General features: G+C 45.0%; 1 protein-coding gene across 1 annotated transcript in view; it reads right to left on the bottom strand.

Moving 5' to 3' along the window:
- LOC147888074 (uncharacterized) overlaps positions 1–20,309 on the bottom strand; it is an 88,108-nt gene extending 67,799 nt beyond the window's left edge. The window contains exons 1-6 of the mRNA XM_087393165.1: positions 18,491–20,309; positions 11,330–11,416; positions 10,523–10,632; positions 10,315–10,365; positions 9,902–10,073; positions 9,472–9,795 (exon numbers count right to left, since the gene is read on the bottom strand). Of these exons, the coding sequence (XP_087249291.1) occupies positions 9,472–9,795; positions 9,902–10,073; positions 10,315–10,365; positions 10,523–10,632; positions 11,330–11,416; positions 18,491–19,090 (1,344 nt within the window). The 5' untranslated portion in view covers positions 19,091–20,309. The remainder of the gene's footprint in view (positions 1–9,471; positions 9,796–9,901; positions 10,074–10,314; positions 10,366–10,522; positions 10,633–11,329; positions 11,417–18,490) is intronic.
- Positions 20,310–20,541: the final 232 nt, after the last annotated feature.

Here is a 20,541-nt window from a genome sequence, read left to right on the forward strand (position 1 = left end):
TCATCCACCATTTGAGTTTCTCTAATCTCGGCCATTAGAGCACTCTCTAATACCGTGAAACTCATATTAAGCATGATGTGTGACAACGCATCAGCGACTTTATTATCCTTCCCTCTTCGGTACCAAATCGTTAAGTTAAACTCTTGCATGAGTTCTTCCCACCTAGCTTGGCGGCCTCTCAAGACAAGTTGTTTACAAAAATGTTCATGATCAACATCAACATAAAACTCTGATCCATACAAATAATATCTCCATGTTTTCAAAGCATGGGCAACAGCATACAACTCTAATTCATGAGTTAGCCAATTTCGTTGAGAGGGAGAAATCTTCTTGCTTTCAAAGGCTACCGGCCTTCCCTCTTGAAGGAGAACTGCTCCTACCACAGAGCCACTCCTATCGGTTTCTATGAAAAACGGTTTCTAGGGATCAACTATTTTTAACACTGGTCTTGAGACCACAGCTTGTTTTATGGTGTTAAAACTTTCATATTGATTCTGTCCTTATATAAAAGGTACTTTATCTGAGGTCAGACCAGTCAATGGCGATACTATTCGGAATATCCTTTAACATGCCTTCGATAAAATTGGACAAATCCCAAGAATGATCGCAAAGCGCTTAAACTTTGAGGGATAGGCCAAGTCATTATCACAGCCACTTGCTTTGAATCCATTTCCACCTTCTCAGGAGTAATAATGAATCCTAAATATTCAAGTCTTACCATCCACAGTACAGTTTTCTTTTTATATTTACATAAAGACTGGCTTTCCTCAAAGTATTGAATACTATTCTCAAGTGTTCGTGATGCTCAACAATACTTTTGCTGAAAACAAGAATGTCGTCAATAAAATGTACTATAAACTTTCCAATATACGGGGCATAGTAAATCATTCATAAGCATGACGAATGTAGCCTGAGCATTGAGCATTGGTGGCATTACTAAAAACTCATAATGTCCAAACCTGCTTCTAAAAGCGGTTTTATGCATATCCTTGGCTCTAATATAAATCTGATGGTAGCCACACTTAAGATCTATCTTGCCTGAGAGAGACCTCGAGATGGATGGGAGTCTTGATGGGATTCACTGGCAGATGACCAGAGTGGTGGGACGTTTGGGGAAGAAGTGGCACATTGACCCTCCTACTATCTCAGAGCACGACGCCCCTAGATGGTGCCTTTGGCTGTGGGAGGGTAGACCCCTGAGGGAGGTCCAATGGGATCCGAGAGAGTGGTTCTAGCCTTCTAGGGGCGGCCTAGCCGAGCAGGTGGATGAGGTGGCCTTCGTTTCCTACACCACACACATTAGCAGGAGGCTTCAGATGGACTCGTCAAGGTGGACCCCCTCGAAGGAGAGGCATTGGGTGACCTAGAGAGTGCCTCGGGACGTTCGCTCCATGTTTTGGACGCGGTTGTAGTCCAGTCTGCGACCAAGGAAGATTTCATATTTCTTCTGGTTGGCGGTCCACGAAGGCTGGCTTGCTCATCAGACCGTGGTTGGAGCAGATGCGATTGGAGGGACAGTGCCATTGATGCTTCGATGGTGTCTTGGAGACTATCCCGCACTGCCTGTGGAGCTGTCGTAGCGTAACGAGGATTTGAATCGGAACCCTCAAGATCATGACACGTATGCAGAGTCTTCAAAGAGACTACACCTGGGGGATGGTGGCTTGGTTGACAGAGGAAGGACACGCGTTTCACATTGATGAGATCTCCCCAGTTTACCAGATACAGGGTCAAAGCATCCAGAGGATAACACTGCACGAGGCAGTCCCTCCTGACAGCCTAGCTCCTCCTCTCCTAGGGAGGACAGTGTTTGGGAGGTGGTAGCCAACATCACGGCTTGGAACATTTGGGTGGCTCGTTGCAATCTTGTGATGGGTAAGCACCTGGTTCCACCCTCAGCTACCCTAGTTGCCATCTGGCAAGATATCATTTACACTCTACGGTCCACCTGGGAGCATGGGACTCCAGGCTCAAGGGTGACTATCGAGAGGCGTGCTCGTTTCTGCAAGGCTTGGCCTGCAGGAGTTTTCTACATCTTCACCCCGCAGGGGATTCGCTGGTTGTATAGTTCCCCCACTTGGCTCTTAGCCCCAGTACTAGAGATCCCCTAGACAGTGAGCTCGGTTTCTCTGGAGCAGGCCGGTTCTTTCTTTCAGCCTTTCCGTTCTTTTCCAGACTCAGCACCTTCAGGGCTGCTGTTTTGTATTTAGTCTTTCAAGCATTAATAGAAGGTTCCTTTCTTTGGAAAAAAAAAATCTATCTTGCTGAAAATTATGGCCCCATGTAATGCATCTAGCAAATCATCGATCCGAGCCATCGGATACTTGTGCTTAACAGTGTGATTATTCAATCCTCTGTAATCTATACAGAGGCGAAAAGTATCATCTTTCTTTTTCTTCAATATCAATGGCGAAGCAAAAGGTGAGAAACTAGACTGAATTTGCCCCAACTTGAGGTATTCTTCCAGTTGTCTTCGTATCTCTACTTCTTCAGTAAAACTTAGTCTATAGGGAGGTCTATTTACCGGTTCTGTCCCCAGGATCAGCTCAATCTTATGCTGGAGGATCTCGCTCTGGAGGTAACCCATAAGGCAACTCATCCTAAAACAGTCAGAGAACTCCTTTTCTATTTGATCAGCCAACTTGGCCATCTCCCCATCTTGGGTAACATCAGTGCTAGCCGAAGGACCATCAATCGGCTCTACCGATGCTGTACAAAGCATAGTTACCAAGGAATGGGAACAATTCAGGAACGGGGGAGTCAAAACGAAAACGTTTCGGGAAGGGGGATGGGGAAACGGGAATGGGAACGCCATGTCATATGGCACGTCATCAAATCACATGGAAAGATACCAAAATATGCTAAGAATAACCAGATGTAGCAGCTTTAAGCTTTTCATTTGATCTTTGGACTTTTAAAGACACAAAATCCTTAGAAATTTGAAATATGCATCAATGCAAATTGCAATGTGCAATGTGCATAAACTTTAAAGTTTAAAGCTTTAAGTCATAGAATTGCGAATCATAGAAGCTCGAGCATATAATATGCAAAATACAAGAAAAGGAGGCCATGCCTCAAGCTTGAATAGAAGGCCTTAATACCAAATAGTAAATACAAAAAAGGACTCGAGACTCTTAAGTCAAGTACATGGTATATATAGAGAGTTAGGCTTGCTGCCTAATGGTCTACACGAACAAAGGACTCTCCCTCATCCTGCTGAGCCTCATCATAATCCTCAACCTGGGGATGCTCATCCTCCTGCTCAATGGAAGGGGGGGAGGGGGGGGGGGGGGGGGAGTGGCTGAGTGGAAGGGGGTGGAGACGGGAGTAGAAGGGGACGGGGCTGAGTGGAGAAGGGAGTAGAAGGAGAGGAGGCTGAATGGAAGGAGAGGGGGCTAAGTGGAAGGAGACGGGGCTGAGTAGAAGGGGGTGGAGAAGGGAGTGGAAGGGGAGGGGGACCGAGTGGAGAAGGTCAAGAAAGTAGAAGGAGAGGGGCTGAGTGGAAGGGAGTGGAAGGAGAGGGGGCTGAGTGGAAGGAGTGGAAGGAGAGGGAGTAGAAGGAAGTGGGAGGGAGTGTGGAAAAACCCCCTGTCGGCAACTAAAGACATTCCCCGCGCAACCCCAAACCGAGATACCAAACCCTAGCTGTTCCGGCGGTTACCTAGCCGTTCTAGCCGTGTTCCCTAGCGTTCCCAAAACTAGGAATGTTCCCGAGCGTTTCTGGTGGGCGCTCTACTTGGGAATGGCGTTCCGGCGTTCCAGGAAGACGAAACGACGTTCCCTGGTGACTATGGTACAAAAAAACAAAAACTCTTCTTGAGTTTTTCAAACTTCCATTACGAAAACTAACGGTCCCTGAGGCAAATCCCTTTCACCTCGTAAAACATACAGCACATCATTCATCATGAACTGATAAATGCGCTTTTTCCAATCTACGTTTGGATTCTTACTAGAAGGCCAAGCCTTACCCACAGCTATATCTACGTGAGCAATCGAAAACAAGCTTCTCTACATAGTCCTGAATTCGAAGTTCCAACTGGGTAACCCTTTGGTCCCATACTTCAGTTGAACTTCCGTCTACCATCCTAGCTGTATATGCATAGTCAAATGGGCTAGTCTTTAATTTCAGCCTCTTTACAAGCTTAGAGTTAATTACATTGTGTGTTGACGCTGAGTCAACTAACACAATGACGTCATGATTGGCTACTTGCCCCTTCATCTTAATTAACTCCGTATCGTTAAAGACTGTATACCCCATTGCTGCAGGCTTTGATAGGATATTATCAGGTGCACTGTTTACTAGCTTAGCAACAAACACACACAACAAAATAGGTACTAACCTCTTAGAAGATTCCCCTAGCTAAATCTGCATCTGTTCTGCTCTGGGACTTCCCTCCATCTCCACGTCACATTCTGAGATTACCATCTCAGCCATCTGACAATCCTTGTTTCATGGACAAACTTTCCACTAATGAGGCTTAAGGCATCCAAAACACAAGCCTTCTCTCCTCGCTTTTTCTTTTTACTCTAGGGTCAAAGAAGACTTAGACCAAGCCCGGCTGCCATTGGTGTTACTTTTCTTTTCACACCAATGGTGGTACTTGGTTTAGGAGAAGTCTCAACGGGCTTCGCCTGCTTGGCTAGGCCACTAGGCTGTGAGGCACTCCCTTTGCTAATTAAGCCCAGTTTTGTTAGGGTACTCATGCCGAGTCCCAACCTGCACAAACCCAATTGATCTATTTCCTTTGGCATCCTCATAGTTCAAGGCTATGGCAATTGCTTCATCTAGCATGTTCGCGTACTTAGCCCAAACTTCCGTCTTGATCCGATCGTTCAATGCAAAGATAAAATATTTTACCTACACCGACTGAGGTAGAGGTTCATAAACTTTCATTACAGTTTCTCTAAACTCATCAGTGTATTCAACCACTGATAAATTTCTCTGACGAAGGTTTCTATACTGATCCCAAGCTTGGGACAAGAGGCAAGAAGTGTTTTCTAAATTCTTTTTTGAATCCCTCGCAACTAGTGGATGCCACATCCTTCTCCTGCTTTATCCACCATCTACTCGTTGCCTCATTAAACATGCGGGTGGCCTCGCGGATTTTCTTCAAATTATTCTTGATTTCATAAATGGCGAAAGCCTCATCCCATTTGTGTTACCAGGTCTCTATGATATCGAAACTATGGTCAGACATCCGACCAGAATACTTTTCTGGCCTACAATTGATAACATTAGGTACTTTAGCCCGCCTAGGCTCGACCGTGTGAACACTCGTTTCAGGTTCCATTGGAGCTTTACCTTTCTCCTCATGAGATGGTCTAGTAGACATACTGTGAACCAATCATGCAATTCTACCAAACACTGTATGGCCTGCTAGGCACGACATTTGCAGGGTCGGCCGAGGGATCCACCCTAGAAGCTTCCTCTTCAACTTACATTTAGGTCGAATTGGTTTTTTTTTTTTTCACCCACTATCCAAATGATACAAACTCGAAAATTGTATTTACAACTGTACATAGCAACTTTCCACAACCCCGCTATACAAGCATATCTCCAAATACTCACAACTGAAACAAGTACGCTTTTCCTATACTAGGAAAATATCTGCAATCTTTAGCAAGGGAAAATAACCAAACCGACAATAAAATCTCAAAACTCAAACAACTCCAAGGTGTAAAGAAATAGACAGCTCCATGGTCCAAACTTCTGTGTTCAGATTGCTAATTGCCTCAATTCAACACCACGGCACTTTGATATATCCCAATCCACTCGAAAGCCCCTCCAAACTGATTTTCCGTCAAGTTCCGTCCAGTTCCGTCAATATATGAACAAGAAAAAACGGGATTCTATCAATGATCGACGGAAATTCCTTAATCAATTTTTTTCTCTCTCTTGGGTAAAACTGTATTGCAACCACCTGCCTTTAAAAAAAACCTGTTGTCAATCTCTCCTCTAAAGTTCTGCGTGTGAGAAGGCTCTTATGATCACTTCCCTTCCAAAGTCTAACATCATCGTCAGAGTATCTTTTGAGAACTACGCATCCACCAAACGTCTCCTGAGAGCTACTGTATCGTCAACCACCCGTGAGCCCTCATGACAATCACAGTAGAACCACGAACAACCATCACAGAAGAGATCGTAACCACTAGAGAACCATTGTCCACCCGTCAAAATTTAACGACGGAATTTCATTTTGACGCTCACGTAGCATGCAGCTCCACCAACCCACGACCAACAATCGTGAATAAGTACATCGCTGACCAACGGGCGATCCCTATGTTTGAACAAAGGTACGAGCGAATGATTAGATTCCTCTCACAATTTCTAACTACTAGCGCTTTGATCAAGTTTGGTCACCAACTTCCTTGGTAACGCTACGCTCAGTAGCTGACAACAGTAGAAATTGTCTTACGCCACAATGGGAAGGAGCACAAGCGATGAGACAAATGAAGCAGTAACCCATATCCCTGCCCTCTGATACCAAATGAAACGCTCAACTCACAACTCAGTCTCTCTTATGGGAATCACACGTGATGGCATGCTCTTTAACCTCCCAGCCAAATCTCTGTGTCAGCATCCTTACAAGAACAATACACGTGTTTTTTAGAACACACATGCTAATCAACAAAGCCCCATTTTCCTAGATGGATCTAGTCTGCCACATGTCATCATTCTAGGGTACCTCTTAAATGCATCTTTTACCCCTCTCTTGGTAGCACATTAAATTCACTTGCCCCTAGGCACATTTACACATTTAATGCATTTGAGACCCATAGGCTTAGACCCATCTAGTCCGTGCCATATCACCCTCATCAAGTACCTTGACACCGATTCCTTTGACCATTTACAAGAAGTGCTAATGCGACAATTGATCCTCTAAAGGAAAATGTCCACTGATCCCTGAGGTCGTATTATCTCATCTTGAGCATAACCGATCCTTCCTCTAGGCCAGTCCCCTCGGCCAAAGCGGCCACGGAAGTAGCCACAAGGTTAGCTCCACATGAAATTCACCTCCCCGTGACACTCTGTGCTACTACAATAGCACTCTAACTACCAATGAGAATAAGAGTGGCTGACTGCCAACTTCCATGAAGATTCCTCAACAACCTCCTGAGCCATAAACACTCAACTGCTGTTGTGAAGGCTGCCCTGTACTTATCTTAGCTGAGCAAGAAACAACCCATTGTGGCCACCTCCTCATGTGAAGCTGTGCATGAGCTGCCAAGAAAGAAATAGTTTCCGCTAGTGGACTGCATTATCATAGTCACCAGCCCAATCTAAATCACCAAAATGAAACTGAAAATCAACCCCCTTGGCATAAGCCAATCCAAGATGCTTGGTGCCTTGCAAATACCTGAAAATGCAAGAAACTGCATACCAGTGAGTGGTCTTAGGGCTGTGCATATGTCTTCTTACTTGTGACAATCAGAACTGAATGCCAGGACATGGGTTGCATCTGGCTGTATAAAAAAGGCATCAAAAGGTTCATGTCTACAATACATTGACAGCTTAATCCCAGGTTCAATCAGAGTTGAAATTGGCTTACAATTCTGCATTCTGAATTTGTGTAACAGCCCTTGTATATACTGGAGTATTTCATGACAATGCCATCTTTCGACAGCATAAACCAAATACTAATGCAACAGTCCCAAATTTGACTCACAAATAAGGCTTCAAGATCCAGCTTGAGTTCTGCAATTCTGTCCTTATTGATACTTGTGAGCAGCACAAAAAAGAGGATTATAATCAAATCCCATTTGTCTCTCTACATAGAGGGTACTTTCAAACGGACTGTTTTGCAAACCCTTGCTGGTTAAACGAGTGTGTATTTTCTCATACCAAGCCCATGGAGCTTGTTTGAGACCATACGATGCTTTAGGCAGTTTACACACTTTACCTTCCTGTCCAAGTATCCCAAATCCAATGGGCTGACTCACGTAGACTTTCCTCATGCAAGTTCCCATTAAGGAAAGCAGTCTTCATGTCCAACTGATCCACTGTCCAACCAAAATGAGCAGCCAATGCTATGACACACATAGCGGTTGTCATCCTGGAAGTGGGCGCAAAGGTCTCATTATAATCTATTCCCTTTTGCAAGGAATACCCTTTAGCACTAGCCTTGCCTTGTACCTGGCAATGGTAAACATCAGATTCTATTTTCACCTTGTAAACCCACTTGCCTATGGGCAACTCCACCAGATCCCACCAATCAGTAAGCTTCCAAGGAGGATATGAGAGTTGTTAACGATTGACGACTCTCACAGCTTGAGAACGAATGAGGTCAATGACTTAGGAAAAACTGGGGCTTCAAGACGAGGCTCAAATGAAACTGTACAATGATGAAGCATTGACCAGCAGGTTATCATGGCCAAGAGCAGCAAAGAAGAAGGATTGCAAGGATAACGGGGAATCGAGAGAAGGTGAAGACAAGAAAAAGAAAATCAAAAAATGCTTTTACTCTGATAAGCCAAGACACCTTGCTAAGGATTGCAGGAAAAGATGGCGGATCAAGGTTAAGGACCAAGGGAAGTCAATGGAATCAGATAACATTGATCAGCTTCTCTTAGCGGTTGCTCCAGGTGAGGTTTGCAGACCCAGGTGTGACGGTGTTCATGTAGAACATTGTGGAATAGTCCACAGACTTGGGCTTTGTGGTGGAAGATGGTAGATGTTGATCAGGTCAAAGGACCAGAGGACGAGGCTGGTACCATTGGTGAATATTAAGGCGTGTACTTCCAAGCCACCATGGGTAGTTCAGAACTACATAGCTACACCATGGTGGAGATACTCCCAGGAGGTACCCAGCTTGCTTCAATGGCAAGCAACAGTCTGAGTTTTCGGGGTACATGGTGTCAAACTTTAGCAGTTTGCTTTGGGGTGACTGTTTTACATAAGTACTCAGTTGCTACAAGAATGGAGGGTCAAAGCCTTCCCTTTGGACACGGGGAGTTCTCATTGTGGAGGCATTTGGCACCTGCTTCAAGAGTGCCACAGAGGTTGGTCGTTCAGACTTTGAGGAGTTTGGAATGCTGATTAGTAGAAGTGATCAGGAGGCTTCACCATGGTAACCCAGTTACATTATGCTGGTGAAACCAACTGTTGAACCAGTTGAAACCTTTTGGGTGCAGATTGGTGATGCAAAGGACAAAAGGAGCATGCATACACCCGTTGGGGATCGGGTGGTGTTTGTTGGATCAATTTACAGATGGTGTCAATTCAGAGACTGGTTGATGTGGGTTTCTATTGCATGCATCTAAAACTACCATAAGTTAAGTCCACAACTGGTTCCCAAACTATTCTTGGATATACTTTTCATTGTCATTAGAACTTAAAAAATATACTTGCAAATCTGCTTTTCGAAAGTAACAAAGACAATAGGTCCCCCCAATTCAAGAGAATACTGGAGAACAAAGACCAACACTCCAAAGAAAATAATGAGCCAAGAGCTGCACATTGGACAACCATACCTGCAGTACACGTTCATAGCTGTGGGTGGGATTGCCACTAACAAAAATCAACTTCAGCAAAGGGCCATTCTCATTGTTTGCCTGATTCATCTCATTGAGTAGAGGAAGAACAGCTCGCATAATCATGGCATGCTCTCTCCACACTCCTTTGTATGTAAACGGACTTCCAACAACAGCTATTGCAATATCTTGCGATCTGAGACCCAAACTTTTACGTAATTCATCTCGACTGTGTGAAACCATGTATGATTTTACCTCCCACGCATCCACAGGAGATCCAGGAATGACAAAAAAGTTTCCCATGTCAAGTAAAGTATGCATCATCTGTAGATGTACACCAGCAAAACCACTGCCTTAGAACTCTCATTCTTGAAGCGAAATACAACAACGATTCTACATTCTGACTTCCCTGAATTGGTAAACAACTTACCGCTAAGCTATAGTCAGGAAACACGACAACATTTGCCCGTTCGAATGCCTGCTTCCATTCAGAAATCAAATTATTTAATCCAGCATTTTCATAGTAGCTGAGGCGCTTGCCCAATGTGTCTTCCAAGATGATCCAGATAACCACCAGCCCCTTGAATGGTTCCTGCATAAAGCTGTCACCAAGATGTCTCAGATAGTAGAATTCCGGAACTATGTCGTCTCACAAAAGCCCTTCAAAGAACCAGGCATCTTGCATACAGTATAGTGTAGAGAAAAGAAGCCATACAACTTGAGCGCAAAACAAAATAAACAGTGTGTTTTGTAATGATATGTACAGGGTGTAAATCATACCACTGTTGGGTTCTCAAACAATGCATGCAAACTCAAGAATACCCAAATATTCCGACAGCTCACCTGGAAAGAACATGTTTGGCACTAAGAGAGCTTACGATCACTCCTTCAAAGCTGCATATCACATCAGGAAGAGTCACCCAAGAGCTTTAGAAGACAAATATCTAATAAGACCATGCCTAACGTATATTCATTGTCACACTTGAGTCTTCTTAGAGTGTATCCTGCAATGAGCAGAAGGAAGATCCTAACATATGATGATGTATCTTACTTTGACCAGTCAACATTGAGGTCCTGGAGTACATTTAGATGGAGCAGATTCACAGTTACACCTTGCTTTTCCCAAACAGGTCGGAGGGGTCCCTCTTCAAATGCGAAGAGCTGCCATATAGCAATCGAAATAAATATGTTGCTAAAACAAAATGTAATTTTCTAGCTAGACAATAATCGTATTATCGTAACAAAAAGCAGGCCATTTCTTTAAATATCTTTTAAAAAAAAACAGAAAATAGAAGAGAAATAGCTCCACAAGTCCAAATTCCCTTCTTTGTGATGAAACCCAGCGCATTTTAGATCATCCAGTTTTAAAACATCAAACAGTGCCAATTCACATCAAATAAAGTTAATGCTCAGCCACTACAGCAATTACCACATATGTTCGTGGCTTGAATTTTCACAATGCCTTACAGTTCCTTGAATACCCTACAACTAGCTTAAATACAGCTCTTCAAACATATCTGTATAAGAACAAGCAAGTAAAAGTTAATGCAGAAGTTCTAAAAGTCAAGACTCGCATTCCATTCGCAGGAAGTCTCTCGTCCCACTTTACAAAGACAACATAAATCATAAAAATAATACAGCCCGTATAACAACCCATGATATCTTCTCAAAATGAGATTGTTGAAAATTTTTGGCATCCCTGTCATATTACAAACCTTCAAGCCCGAGAACAGAATAAAACATCATGAAAATATCAAATTGAGAAAAGCAAGTTGATTTTAAAAACACAGCAACTACGTTCAAGGAGATTGAAAGACATAAAAGGCACAAGAAAAGCATACTTTATATGGCCACAAACCTGAAGCGAGTACCCAAGAGCTTGAAAAGCTTTTGCAATGGTGATAAGATATAAAGATTCCGGAGTGTTGTAGATGTTTGCACAGACCTGCCAAAAAGCCAATGAGAAGCCCAGAAACTGAACAGATCAATTGCCCCGCCCGCCCCCCCCTCTCTCTCTCTCTCTCCCAACTAGTCTCTACTTAAGGATCTTGTTCACACTTATATTCAAGAAGAAATTAAGGAGCATGAAGCCAAACGTGACAATGCACTGAAGATTAGAATTGGGCGGCTCCCAGGAGGCTGGTACAAAGAGAAGGACTCTTTTAGTGAGACTTTAGCACATGTCAAAGCAGCCATGCCTGGCATTGAAAGGACGGTTGACAATGATGAAGATGCCAAAACAAATAGTATCCAGCATTCTAGAGGACATGCTATCATTACACTTAGCTCACAAGATTTACGGATCAAGCTTTTGCGACAATCTTACAAGTCATAAGGGACAAGGTATGAATAGAGGAGGCTCTCTCTCTCTCAGCAAATAAACAAGGGCAGATACTTACATTGCACAATGCCTACACGAGCATGTGTGGAGGACATTTGGGGGAAACAAGCACTTGAAAATACCATGACAGCTTACACAGCAGGGACCACTCCAAACATTACGTCCAATGTCCTCACCAGCCTCCAAAAGATATGCCTTGCATTGATTGAAAGAATCGATAGCTTGGAATCTACTAATGTGGCCCTCCTTGCGGAGAAGGCACATGTAGATAAAACACTAGCTGAAGTGAAAAACCATGGAGGGGAAATGCAGGAGGAATGGAGGAAAGAAAGGGGCAAAAAGGAGGAATGGGAGAATGAAAAGGGTGAATGGATATGCGAGAAAAACAAGTTCCAGGACAGGGTACATGCTTTGGAGATTGAATTGCAGCAAATAAAGGACATGAAAGCACCCCCGGAAGGAAATTGCAAAGCAATGGAGGAGCTGAAAACAGAAAATGCCACTCTCAGGAAGGACATTTCCACCATGCAGGAAACAATGCAAGGCACACATGCTGAGCTTAAACAACAAATCAGCAAAGGGGAAGCTAAGATGTTAAAATGGAAGAATGTGGTCAAAAAGGGCACAACAGCCCCCAAAAAAGAATTTATCTCCGAAGCACTTGAGGAGGAAAAAAGGAGGACCAGCAAAGCATTAAATGTCTTAGTGAGGGGGCTTCCGATGGGAGACACTCCGATGGGAGATGCCAAAATACTGTTCACCAAAATGGGAGTCAATCTCACTTGTGAGACAGCCTGGAGGGTGGGTAAACCTGAGGCACCCTCAAAGCCACTAGTGCTGAAATTCCGGACAGCCATGGACAGGAAGACCCTCATGAGCACGAGGGCAATTTTGAAGGGAACAAGGATCTACCTGGATGACGACCTCACACTCTTACAACAGGAACATCGCAGGGAAGGTATGATTAAAGTAATGGCAGCAAGGGAAGCAGGGAAATGGGCTGTATATAGGGATGGTAGGGTGATTATTCGAGAAAGAGGAGATAAGGAGGATAAAGAAGAGAAGGAAGAGGGAGAATTGTGATGGTGTCAAGCTCATAGGATGTGTGCACATACCGGATTGAAAATAGCAGTATGGAATTGTAATGGCACATTATGGTCTGACCCAGGGGGCTTCCTGGAGACATATAACAATAGAGATATGATTTTCTACACCGAAACACACGAGAGTCCAGAGCAAGGGCTGCCCACAGTGACTGGATACACATGGGAATCAGCTCACAGAAGAGAGCTGAAAAGAGATAGCGGAGTTTGTGGCTCCAGTGGAGTGGCTGTCCTTTTCAGATCACAATTAAGACCACTCATATCGATGGTTCGGAGAGAGAAGCATGCACGACACATGTGGATATGAGTTCAGCTCCCAGATGCTCGGCCTATCTTCATTGCAGTATGCTACTTTCCTCCAGACACGTCATCCTATGCACGAGAGATCACTATAGATGGACACAGTCGATATGAGACGATCCATGATGACATCAAGGAGTTTTCTATGCAAGGAGACATTCTCCTACTGGGGGACTTCAATGCACGGACAGGAAATAGACAGGTGGGCCTACTTGACTTCTCAGATGATGACAAAGACCCACACATGGTCTCAGGAGTCGGAACTAGATGCAGCTTAGCTTGGGATAGTAAGGCATTCTACAGATACCCCACATGTGACAAGGTATGGACGACATCTGCTTGAGTTGGGGGCAATCCACAACCTGATCATCTTTAATGGCCTTTACAGATGGCCATCTTCTGGAAGACTCGCTTGCTTCCCACATGGTGGTGGATCTAGTACAGTGGACTATCTACTAGGCCCACTAGACTTTATCTCACAGATACACGACTTCGCCATACCCCCCCCCCACTCGGAGCTGATCACTCATCCTTGACCTTCCATATTGCCACCACCACGCCAACCACTGGGAGAGCTCCCCCCACGCACTCAAATCCACTTTGACCGTGCTCTTGACCCAGTATACATGAGCCATCTAGCCAAGGAGATCCCGGCTATACTTGGAGATGACATAGACCTCACCAGCGCCTCTGACACCCTTGTCTCAGTGGTACAAGACGCTGCTATTAGATCTTTTCCCATGACCCGATCCAGGCAAGCCAGAGATGGGAAGATGCCTCAGAACCCTTGGTTCAACGACAAGTGCAGAGAGGCGAGAGCCCACTTCACACAGCAACAGACTTTGAGTCATCCGACGCCACCTAAAGCACAGAGGATCTATCAAAGACTGACATACCGTAAGAGACGGGCTTTCCTCACACATAGGATGGATGAGATTGTCAGATCGTTCCGAGGAGGAGACCCGACCACTGGATGGGGATTTCTATCAGAGGGGAAGCCACCTATTCCCATTTCTGACCCAAATGTGTGGCACACGTATGCATGCTCACACTATGATGCCCAGATGCAGACACTGCCGGATATGTCCTCCACGCCTAGGCCCACCACTTGTCATCTATTCACCACACAGAATGTACAGGCTGCACTTCACCGTCTACACAATCGGAGAGCGCAAGACCACGAGGGCCTCCGGACTGAGCACTTTGCACAAGGACAAGAGGTCCTAGCCCTGATCCTAGCACAAATGTTCAACCGGGCTGTTTGTCACGGATTGGCCACACTCTAGCCAAGATTTATGGATCAATTCTAGAGAGGGAACTCTGCAGTCATACAGAGGCTCGAGGGTAGCGGGCACTAGGACAGGCAGGATTCCGGATACAGCACTCTACCCTAGATCACATCTTCACTTTGAGGGCTATCATTGAGGAGGCGAGGTCTACACACCAAAAAGTCTACACATGCTTTGTAGACTTTCGGAAGGCTTTTGACACTGTCCCATGATCCCGCATGATCAGGAGGTTACAAGAGCTGCAGATTCCAGAGACACTGATATGGGGGGTGATGAGCCTATATGAGTCAGCCAAAGGCCGAGTTCGTGCCCTAGGAGGCCTATTGGATTGGGTCGAGAGTATGATTGGAGTGAAGCAGGGATGTCCCCTCTCACCGACTCTCTTCGGGCTGTACATTGATGAGATCACCTCTTTCATAGACCGCCTAGGGGCGAAGGATCACCACTGGCTGATCTCATGATACAGATATTGCTATACGTTGATGACATAGTCCTCATCTCATCCTCAGCAGTGGGGTGCAAAGACACTTGGAGGCCCTAGAGGTGTTTTGTAGAGAGAGAGACCTGACAATCAACCTTGGGAAGACCAAAGTTATGGTCTTCAACACCTCATACGCAGTAATCCGACGACTCAATTTCACCTATCGAACCGAGCCAGTGGAGATAGTGCAGTCATACACATATTTCGGAGCAATCTTCACAGGACCCCTTTTCACTATGACACATGCAGCCCAGGCACGACTCACACGAGGACGGGGTGCTTTGGCCCGATTGGAGAGGCAATGTTTCCAGGCACACTTCCAAGATCCACCGACAAAGTGCTGGCTTTTTGATACGCTAGTGTGACCGACTGCCATGTATGCAGCACCTTTTTGGGGATGTGATCTACCGATTGCAATGTGGAAGACATTTGAGCAGTTACAGGTGACCATGGGATCTAGGATGATTCGGAGCAAGCCCTCAGTCCCACATGAGATAATACATGCAGAGTTCGCCATGACACCACTACAGATTGATGCCATCTTTCAGACAGTGACTTTCATCCATAAAGTCTCGGACAACTTTCCTCAAGGGGAACCGACTGAGACGGGGGGTCACTCTGGACATAGCCCAAAGGGTTCAGAGATCGAGACTGTGTCCCCCGCCACAGCATGAGACAGCTCGACAGACACAAATACGAATATCTTCACTGCTCACCAAAGAGCCACCACTATGCCAGGGGCTTTGGTTTCTGAGTCCCAACTTCAAGATTGATTTAATTCACTTTGTATTTGATTGTGATTTTGCTAGAGCTCCTAAGCTCAGTAGAGCAGCATAGATTAGTACTCAGCAAGGGTCCTAGCGCGCCCTTTGCTCCAGCCCGTTGAGGCTTGTTTGAGTCTTATTTTTGTGCACTTTGTCCCATAGGCCCCCAAGGCCTCCCGTGGCCGCTCTCTCTCTCTCTCTCTCTCTCTCTCTCTCTCTCTCACTCATTATTTCTATTCATGATTATCATTTTTGTTGTTAGCATAGATTAGTGCTCGGCAAGGGTCCTAGCGTGCCCTTTGCTTCAGCCCACTGAGGCTTGTATGAGTTTGCTTTTCTGGGTACTTTGTCCCATAGGCCCATGAGGCCTCCCGTGGACGTTAATACATCTCTCTCTCTCTCTCTCTCTCTCTCTCTCTCTCTCTCTCTCTCTCTCTCTCTCTCATTATTTCTATTCATGATTATCATTTTTGTTGTTAGCATAGATTAGTGCTCGGCAAGGGTCCTAGCGTGCCCTTTGCTTCAGCCCACTGAGGCTTGTATGAGTTCGCTTTTCTGATTACTTTGTCCCATAGGCCCGCAAGGCCTCCCGTGCACGTTAATGCATCTTTCCTCTCTCTCTCTCTCTCTCTCTCCCCATAAATTCAACCCATTGAGCCTTTCGAACTAGAAGGAATAGCTGATCACATACTATTTGATGGTGTTCATAGTTTTGCGAGAAGTGAACCAAAAATGAATGGAAGAGAGAGAGTGTGTCACGGGGACGTGAATTTCTAAGCTTTAGGAATTTATGGTGATTGCCCTAGCCTCCAACTGATTTAAACAGTTTGGCTGCCCTAGCCACATTTGGCAAGCTGGCTTGTGGGACAAGGCAAAAAGTCAAATTTTGACTCTCAAGGCTGTTTCTTGGACCACACAAGAACAGGGAGAGGCAAGTCATAGGCTGGGAGTGTGCTCCAAGGCTACTCTATCACGTCGACTTGCTACTTTTTGACTACCAGGGCAACAGTCTAAGGGCTGTTGGTGGGCTGCCAGGGCTTCCAAAAGCTCAAAAACAAATTAGTGCCAGAAGCCTCCAGATCAGTTCGTTTTAGCTGCATACCTACTGTTCATGCCTTCACAGAGGCCCAAATCAAGATCTCTGGCATCTTGGCAGGTGAAAATCAACAAAAGCAACCCTTGACTGAATCGCCAAGTTTGGAAGCAAATCGAGTTGCTTGGAAGCTCCAAACGGCCTGGAAAAGTGCGATTTTGATAGGCAACCGGCCTGTAAAGCTCCCGGAAGAAGTGCAAATAGGGAATTTCGTTTTTCCATGTTTGCTCATTTCCCAACGTTTCCCGAGCTTTTCGATTGGTTGAATGCTTCCCCGGAGCTTTCCTACTGGCTCAGAACCTTCAGATCCTTTTGTTTTGTGCAGCTATCAGTTTCCATCTCAAAAAGGCATCCTAGTCTAGAGCAACATTCCATGGCATCCCATCTTTCGAATCTGGCTGAGGGTTCTAACCTAGCAGCTTCAATACCCACTTGGGGAATCCTAGCAGGAGAGAAATCAGCCCAATCTGTCTTGGTAGCTATGAATACCCGTCAAGGAAGTCCTAGCATGACAGAGGCCAGCAAAACAATTCAATCTGTCTTGGTAGCTCTGAGTACCCGTCAAGGGAGTCCTAGCAAGACAGAGGCCAGCAAAACAACCACACCTGGTTGCTCCTGTTAAACAGAAAGGCCGCATAGCAGCATGGAAGTGCCTGTGAGCAGATTATTCAATTGGTTGATTTTGGGCTGATGCACAACGATGCTTTTCTTGTTTTTGGGCGGCTTCTAAATAAAAGATAAAGAAACACCAGAAGGGGTGCTAAGTTTAGGGCCAATCTGTTGTCTAGTGCAGATAGGGGCAATATAGCTCCTGATTTAGGTTTGGCCCTTTGTTGTATTGTCTCCATTGGACTAAAATATATAGTTGGTCTTATATCTCTCATTGTCTATTTGCTGATCTGCACATATATGTGAAGCACATTAAGTAAAGAAGCTTGTGATTCCACCCACACCACCACTGCGTGAGCTCCTAGGCTATTCTATCAGTCTTCCGCTATGCGTACCCGCTGTTGGTTGATTTCTAACAAAGACAAGACGAAGAAAATATGCGAATATCACCATCTCTAGATAGAGTATTTCAAAATACACCACTGAAAATAAGTAAAGCAAAAACACAAAGCGACAGCCTAAAGACAGCAAATTGGAAGGGTGCACACAAGTGGATGGGAGCAGTGTCACAAGAAGCGTTTCTAGAAATGCGTTTCGAGAAACGTTTCGAGATTTTGATAAATGTTTAGTCTAGAAACGTGTAAAATTAGTGTATTTTATATAAATTATTTTATATAAATAATAAAAATAGTGAATTTTTTATTTTATAAAAATCCAAAAAAACTTCCACGTTTCGCACGTTTCTTAGAAATGTTTCTTCACGTTTCTACTGCCCGAACGCGTTTTCTGGTTACACTGGATGGGAGGTTGCATAAAAGTGAGCAACCAGCTAACAACCCATGAAATTCAGAAGAAGGAAAACTGCACTATACTAATGTTTTGTAAACTTCACTATTTATTTCTTTATTTATATGTATGTATGTATGTATTTCTGTGTGCATATGCACATGCAGGCTGCCTAAGTGCATGTAAGCATGTGTGCATGGGCATGTAGGAGAGAGAGGTGAGAGACTTTGAGTGGAGAAGAAAAAGATGATACCAGAGCAATACGAGGTGGCCTAAGAAATTTTTTCTTGGAGATCCGCATCATTGAAACACTTTCCTTCTGTCGTGAGAAACGTTCTTTGGACTTCCAAGGTATAAATCTCAATTTGTACTCAGAGGAATATCTTTCAGGACCATCCAGACCCCCAGGGTCAGTCTGCTTTACATACCCAGTGTCTAAGAAAATATCTGTTTGCTTCCAAAGCATCATGACGGAACCCTGAAGCAAGGCTTCAGCCAGAAAACAGCACACTACGACTGATATAAGGATGCTGTATACACAAGACCTACCTTTTGTACCCCAATTTTCCCCATCAGTTTTACTGCCTCGACCTGTTACAGCCCTGGTTCTTAGGGGAAGTTGTGCACCAACCTTGTTCCCATCCATGCCACTTTCTTCCTTTTCGGGACCATTCAAAATATCCCCCCCTATCCCATTGGGCCGACCTGATGCAGGATATCGTTTGAATGGATACCCATTGCTCCTCGCTGAAGCCCCTGAATCAATCCATTTAGAAGCACCTCTAGGAACTACCAATGGATTTCCAGTTTCCAATACATCATCAATGCTGTCGAGAGAGCCCACTGTTGACATGTTCGTACCACCTGTAAATCGTTACAAGCTACTAATCTGAGCTCTTGCTGTGATACGACAGCAGCTCAAATAAAAACTGGTCCTGAAACCTAAGGACCATGCCCCACACAAAACACAGAACCTTGAACAATCAGAAGGATCTGCACGAGTGACACCTGACTTTATGAGTAGGTGTAATGCTCTGAAGAGCTTTGTCTAATCTCTTCAGTCGTTCAATTGACTGTATATGGGTACAACCTTACCACTTCCTCATCTAACTAGCAATCAAAGAGCTTTGTGGGCAGATCAGATAATTGCTCATCTAACCATCGCAGAGCTCCATCCAAACTCGTGATCCACTGCTGTCACGGTGCGTTCATAAAAATCAAATCCTTACAGATCGGAGCTTAAAGTCACGTAGTACTTAGAACCTGCACTTCATGAATTTGAAGCCAGATGCAATGCCCCGTGTTTCTTCGTCATGAAAAAATTCCAAGGCACGGGCAACCTCAGAATGTGCCAACGCACCTTATCTTCTCTGCGAGTTGGTCCCATTTTGAAAATATCGCGACGCAAACACAGGAAATCTTAACATAAACCCGTGGCAAAGGATAAAAGATTAAACTCTTGTCGCGCAGGATTAACCAGGAAGCGCAAATCCTCTTTTTTTCTCTCACTTAAATGTCCTGGTTGCTGTAAGTCTGCAGCACACTGACCCGTTGGATGAGATATCGCCCAAGACGCCAAAACTCATTTCGGAGGTCAATCCAAAACTACAGACGACAGAAATCGTCTCAGTGGCATTGCATCAAAAGCTGGGAATAAGATATGAGAAAGGATAAGATCTTAAACCCTAAACCTTCGACTGTTACAACAAAGATAAGGTGCTCAAGTGAGTGGGATTTATCCCAAATGTATACTCTTTGTCTCTCTGTGCCTGCTTCTTCTCCTCTGTTTCTTTGTCTCTGCGCCTCTTCTCCTCTCTCTCTCTCTCTCTCTCTCTCTCTCTCGCACCCTCCCCCTTTCTTTCTCTACCTCTTTGCTCCCCTTCTTCTCTGTCTCTCTCTCCCCCTCTCACACGATGATGGTATTCTCCCCCTCTCTTCCTCTCCACAAGTGTCTCTCTCTCTCTCTCTCTTAACTCTGTGCAGGTGGATCTGTATGGTTTTCACAGCCCCGTCCTGTTGGGCAAACCTGTCAACTGCCTTCCATTTGTCGCTACTGGAGTTTCACCCCGGCTTCAAAGACCTGTCATGGTTGGTTCAAGTGCCCATGGGCCCCGTAGCCAACTCTTGCCACGCTTCTAAGAGCAGCTCCCCGCATCGCGCCTCGCACAAGGGGAGGTTGGCCGCACGTCGGACTGCCACACCACCAGGGTTGCACCGTTTACAACCGGCTAGACAAGTCTAGGCGGGAGAGAGTGGAGAGAGTGGAGGTGCTCTCAGATGAATGGTACCATCTCACCAATTCAA

This window comes from Dipteris shenzhenensis, chromosome 22, assembly GCF_047967505.1.
Source record: "Dipteris shenzhenensis isolate YYH24624 ecotype China chromosome 22, Dip_SZ_1.0, whole genome shotgun sequence".
Lineage (NCBI taxonomy): Eukaryota > Viridiplantae > Streptophyta > Polypodiopsida > Gleicheniales > Dipteridaceae > Dipteris > Dipteris shenzhenensis.